This window comes from Prosopis cineraria, unplaced genomic scaffold, assembly GCF_029017545.1.
Source record: "Prosopis cineraria cultivar Desert tree isolate PC_DT_omini unplaced genomic scaffold, ASM2901754v1 PC5, whole genome shotgun sequence".
NCBI classification, from domain to species: domain Eukaryota; kingdom Viridiplantae; phylum Streptophyta; class Magnoliopsida; order Fabales; family Fabaceae; genus Prosopis; species Prosopis cineraria.
The window spans coordinates 39,733,729-39,739,875 of NW_026555336.1; the positions used below are offsets into that span (position 1 = coordinate 39,733,729).

Sequence of the window (6,147 nt, forward strand, 5' to 3'; positions counted from 1 at the left end):
ATAAAATTAATGGCTTAATCATTTCTTTTCAATAAAAAAAGGCAAGGTATTGTAGTCTTTTCTCATATAAAATTATTTTCAAATAAGTCCCTTAGTCTTGTAGCGATATTTCAAAATTTTTGGTCTTTAATTGATATTAAATTTTTTTAATGGTCCTTGAATGATATTTTCCCACTTAAAAATTACAATGTTGATTTAACATTATCCTTTTTAATCAAGTTTTTTAGTATTCAAAATTTAAATATATATATATATATATATATAAGAGAATGATAGAGAGGTCTAAAAAGATTAATTAATTCAACTTAAAAAAAATTTATAAGTTCGACTTTCAATTTTATAATTTCATTATAATGAATATGCAACTCGTATTTTAAATTTTAATAAAAAAATAAATAAAATTTATTTTTTAATTATGTTAAAATTTTAAAAATAAATTATAAATTTATTATAATAAAATTATAAAATTAAAAATTAAATTTATTATTTTTTATAAGTTGTTATTTGAAATTTAAGTTAAATTAATCATTCTTTTGAACCTCCGTACCGTTCGGGACCTCTGCATCAGTTTCTCCATTTATAAACTATGACAGTTTACCGTCCATCTACAATGTGTCACTCAAGCCAATCCAATCGAACAGTTGACAGAAGTAAAGTTAACAGAAGAGAAGAAATGAAACAAAGAAGAATGATGGCCCATGGGTCCTGTGACGAGCACCCCACGAAATGACGAGTTGAGGACAAAGGCCTTTTCATGATGGGGCAAGTGGCCAGGCCGTTGTGGTTAGGGCTGAACATCAATCAGTTTGATTTAATTTGGTCTCAAAATATATAAAATACATCGATTAAATAATATTAAAAATAAAAATTAAATTGAATCGAATAAGCGAATTAAATCGAATAAGAACTGAATTAAAATTTAATAATTCAATTTGGTCGGTTAATTCAATTTTTTGGTTTTATATTTAGCTATTAAAATTGAACCTATTTTTTAAATATTAAAACAAACAATACTATAAAATTAAACTTTTTTTCTATTCATTTTTTTTTCAATATGAGTCCATTTTAATTACACTCATATGACATAAAGCTCAAATATTATAAAGGCATGGATAATCAAATAAATAATTACAAATAAACACCGATGATCAAATAATGGACTCATAATCCAGTCACAACACCGACTGATGAGAGTGACTGATTGAAATGGGGTTTCAAGTAATGTTATTATTTTTTATTCTTTATTAAAATAAAAAATAAAAATAAAAATAAAATAATTTATAAATTAATAAATTATATATAATTCGGTCTGTTCGGTCTATTCGATTTTAAATTTTACTAATCAAATCGAACCGATTAATCAAAATATTTAAAATAAAAAAAATTAAATTAAATTAAAAAATCAAATAAATTAAATTAAATAAATAAAATTTAATTCGATTTGATTTTAGTTTGGTTTTGCTCCCCTTAATTTTGGTGATGAGAAATGTAATAATGGCTGCTCGCTCTGTATTTGGAGAGATTAATGTGAAGTGAATTACCATGGGCCTTGACTTTTCGCCTTATGGCATCAGCATCAAGTCAAGCAAGGGTCACTTGGTCAACAAACACGCTTGCTTTTTCCTTCGTATTCCAGATTTTATTTGTTATGTTCTCCGAACGCTACAAACTCTCTTCATCTCTCATCTTCCTCATCCTTCCCTTTCCCAGTTTCCCCCTTCTCTGCTCCATTTCTCATTTCCCTCGCTAAATCAATCTCAGAGTGAACGGTGATTAGGACTGCTACTCTGGCTTGGGGGATTCCGGATTACTCTGTTCTTTGTTTCATGGGCTGGTTTTGGGAACCACAAGCGCCATGACCAAATCTCATACTCATAGTTTTCTTCATAATTTGATTAAACCCTTCAAATTTGGTTCTAGTAAATAAATTATAATTCCTTCCTTCTTTTTTTTTTCCCTTTTTATTTCATCTTATGTTCGCTGGGTGCTTGATTCTGATAGTCTTACTGTTTTTGTTGGGTTTTGGTTGATCAGAGGGAAGCAACGAAGAAGAGTTAGAGAGGATTGCTGCCCAGGAGCAAAAGATATTTCCCTATGAAACGTTAGTTGCTGCTACCAAAAATTTTCATTCTCATCACAAGCTTGGCGAGGGAGGTTTTGGACCCGTCTACAAGGTACGATCGACGAGGAATTTCACCAATTATTTGTGTTTGGTTGCTAGGAAAAGCTGGTGAGATAAATTTGAGCGGGAAGAATTCTTTCTTCGTCTTGCTATGGCTGAGAAAAATTCAATCACTTCAAGTTTCTGAAAATGAACTCGAGCGGTTTGACGATTTTGAATTTTTGGAAAGTATTTTTCCACCCAATCGAGATTGGATACAAGGAATTCGCTGGTCAATTCCTGAAACTTTAATGTTTGATAAAATGTCTCACAGAAAAATGAGTTTTTTTTTTTTTTTTACTCGGTAAACTGAAATCCTAAGACTTATTCTAACTTGTGGGTTTTTATCTTCTTTGGTTTTCTTTTCCTTTTGCACTTGCAGGGGAAGTTGGACGATGGAAGAGAGATTGCGGTGAAGAAGTTATCGCAAAGCTCAAATCAAGGAAACAAAGAGTTCGTGAACGAGGCCAGGTTGCTGGCTCGCGTGCAGCACCGGAATGTGGTGAATTTGTTGGGTTATTGTGTCCATGGCACGGAGAAGCTACTTGTGTATGAGTATGTTGCTCATGAGAGCCTTGACAAACTTCTATTCAGTAAGTTTTCCTGTTCCTTCTCCTGTTCAATAACATCATAGATGAATGAAATCCTCGTAAATTGTATTTGTTTGTGAGAATGAATGCAGAACTTGCATTCATTGTCTCGGATTTTGAAATGTAAAACATATTATTTGGCCCACAGATATTTAACCTGGTATTCATTTTTACAGAACTTTTCTTGTAGTATCTTTCTTTCTCATTTTCTTTTTCTATACCTCCTCCAACGAGAGAAGTTAAATTTAATTCCATACTTGCTTATTGCTCAATTAGGTTAACTTCGAGGCCCAAATTATATCAACGTTGAAGTTATGGGGTTTTTACCTCAATTTCGTTTTCAGCTGGGTAAGCTGACTGCGGCAATTTGGTATTTGCCTTTGAACACCGTGAACCTTAGGCCATCCATCTTTTCCTTTCTTCAACTTTTGAGTAAATTATTTCCCGGGAACTCTGAAAGTGACGGCATTTAAGATTAAGAGTTTAGAAATCGACTTTACATGCATTGAATTGCTCATTGGATGCATTAATTGCGCAGATAAAATTGTGCTTAACCGAGCACCCATTTTGACTGATCTTTGCACACCCATCATAACTCTAATTAGAGGGGGGGGGGGACCCTTCAATTTCACTCTCTCTTTTCATTTTTTTCCCAATATGTTTTCATTGGTGTCACTTAATCTGTTAAGTTATAATTTAGAGTTTTGATGGTCATGCGGATCACTGTTACTTCTACATTGGGAAGTGACGGTGAGAAAGATTATGATTGATTGATGTCAAAATTTCGAATTCTTACAATCACAAACAACACAACTTTAGATGGATGGCATGCATCAAAGCTTGTTGGGTATTGTTTCTGTTTTCGGGTGAAGTTTTCAAGAAAATGTATTATGCTAGTTGCTTGTGTAAGGAGTCAGCATAAACCTGTTTAAGTATGAGTTCCACGCAATTTAAGGGCTAATGGCATTGAACTTCTAAAGTATTTCCTTGCTATTGTTGGACCTGACCTCTGTACCATTGACCTGCAGTATCTATGTTGGACATGTCAACATTTAGTGCTTTCCGTACTGTGTTCTTTTGTCCGTCTGTTAGACAGAGTTTGATAGAGAACGTGATGTTATTTTATCGCAGAATCCCACAGAAGACAGCAGCTAGATTGGAAAAGGAGGTTTGACATAATCACAGGCATAGCAAGGGGTTTACTTTATCTTCACGAGGACTCGCATAGCTGCATCATCCACCGAGACATCAAGGCCAGTAACATCTTGCTTGATGATAAATGGATGCCCAAGATTGCAGACTTTGGCATGGCTCGTCTCTTCCCTGAGGATCAGACTCATGTCAATACACGGGTGGCTGGCACCAAGTATACTTTTCAACTTTGACCTCTTCAATTCATATTGTTTGATGGAAACAAGTTTTGGTTATAATACCCTACCAAACTTTGAAAAATAAGCAGCAAATCCAAGATTCAGTAATTGACAATCTATGAACAGTATCAAAACCTCTATTGTTAACTATATTAAAATTGGAGTTAGCATGGTCACGTGATTTAAGTAGATATCTATCTTATAAAATTGTGAAATATACAGTGGATATATGGCTCCAGAGTATGTGATGCATGGACATTTATCAGTGAAGGCAGATGTGTTTAGCTATGGGGTTTTGGTGCTGGAGCTGATAAGTGGCCAAAGAAACTCAGCGTTTAGCCTTGAGGTGGATGCACATAATCTGCTTGATTGGGTAAGATTGAATTATCTAATGTTTTGGCTTTTTTTGTGAGGGTTTAGGTGTAGGCTTTTGACCTTTCCGTTTTTCAAGTGGCTTTTTTATTTGTTTGATTAATTTATGGTTAGGGATGCTCATAACCGCATAACATTCATGCTCCAACAATAAGAACAGGTCCCAAAATTCAAACCCAATTTGCCCAACTTTTAATTACTTCGTCCTGTGTTCATGCATATATAGCGTTTATGACTTTGATACCATCGAGCCTTTGAGAAAAGAAAATTCAAAAGACAGACTAAACGCATCTTGAGAAGTCTCCAAGAAACCTAACTGTAAGTTTTGACAATTTGCACACAAATAAAAGAAATAATTAAACTTTTTAGTTGTTGAAAGGGGATTTGCTTTTTTGTTTCCTTCTTCTGCCAAAAAGGTGGAAATTTCCTTAAAATATTTTTAATATGATAATAAAGTTTATGCTACAATAAAATATCGAGAAATGGTAACTTTTCTTGTAAGGAGTATTAAGTAAAAGTTATTTTTTTTCCTCTTTATGGTAAATGTACCCGATTTAATAAGCAATTGCATATGTTAAATCAAAACATTAATTTCATTGCTATACCTTTGTTGAAAGGTTGGACCAAATGCTAGAATGTTTCTTTCTTATAGGGTAAAAAACAAAATTAAAAAGCAGCAACTTTGCAGTCCAGCCACAGTGGCCTTTTTTCATGTGTCAGGGAACAACTGTGAATGGAGCTTCCATATCAAACATTGCCTAAGAGGCTAACAAGCATGTTGCCTTTGTTCAGGCCTACAAGCTTTACAAGAAAGGGAGGAGCTTAGAAATGGTTGACCCTGCGTTAGCAGCTTCAGCAGTAACAGATCAAGTAGCAATGTGCATACAACTGGGTCTGCTATGTGTTCAAGGGGATCCGCGGCTCCGGCCAAACATGCGGCGGGTGGTGGTGATGCTGTCGAAGAAGCCGGGCCACATGGAAGAGCCGACTAGACCAGGAGCGCCTGGTTCCAGATACAGAAGACCTCGCAGGCCCTCTGCATTTTCTACCACAGCCGGTACTTCTGGTGGTGACTCTGATTCTCGTACTTCTGACTCTAGCAATAACTGTACCACCACTGCATCAACACCGGCAACAAGCTCCGCTGCTGCTCGAGAAATTGACGCTCGTGGAAAACGTCCCATGCATGAGGTTTAGGCTTCCTCTCTCAGGGAAGGGAGGTGGGGGCTATGATGATTTTGTTATTCTTTTTTTCCTTCGTGTTGTAAAAATATATGTGAAATAGGGTGTAAATGATGAGAGGGATTAGCGATATGGGTTGGAGAGTATTAAGTTAATAGCAATTGATTCTTTCGTTTCTTTTGTTAATCTGATTAAAGGCTCTTAATTCTTTATGTAAAAATGCTGGGAAATTACCTGAGTTCTTGTTATTCATCTTACCCTAGAACTCCTCATCCTGTTTCCATATCGGAATCCCAATGCTTGAACTACACGTGTGTTTGATGAGGAACAAAGTACTAATTCAGTGAGTAAATGGTAGAAATAATATTATATTTTAATTTAAAAATTAAACTTTAAATTTATGAATTCTTCATCTTTACTTTATATTAACAGTGAAGCTAAATTTTATATAATATCAGACTTGTAATATTAG

General features: G+C 34.6%; 1 protein-coding gene across 1 annotated transcript; it reads left to right on the forward strand.

Annotated features, from left to right (window-relative positions):
• The first annotated feature begins 1,644 nt into the window (after positions 1-1,644).
• On the forward strand, positions 1,645-5,945 carry LOC129312128 (cysteine-rich receptor-like protein kinase 43). Its single transcript, XM_054954725.1, has 6 exons — positions 1,645-1,919; positions 2,035-2,174; positions 2,544-2,754; positions 3,883-4,117; positions 4,344-4,494; positions 5,286-5,945. The coding sequence occupies exons 1-6, from the start codon at positions 1,856-1,858 to the stop codon at positions 5,688-5,690; spliced, it is 1,206 nt and encodes a 401-aa protein (XP_054810700.1). The 5' UTR covers positions 1,645-1,855; the 3' UTR covers positions 5,691-5,945.
• The last annotated feature ends 202 nt before the right edge of the window (positions 5,946-6,147 follow it).

Coding starts and splice junctions, on each gene's coding strand:
- LOC129312128 (XM_054954725.1), top strand. CDS start 1,856: ATGACCAAATCTCATACTCATAGTTTTCTTCATAATTTGATTAAACCC. Junction 2,755..3,882: donor CCTTGACAAACTTCTATTCA/GTAAGTTTTCCT, acceptor ATTTTATCGCAG/AATCCCACAGAAGACAGCAG. Junction 4,118..4,343: donor ACACGGGTGGCTGGCACCAA/GTATACTTTTCA, acceptor TGAAATATACAG/TGGATATATGGCTCCAGAGT.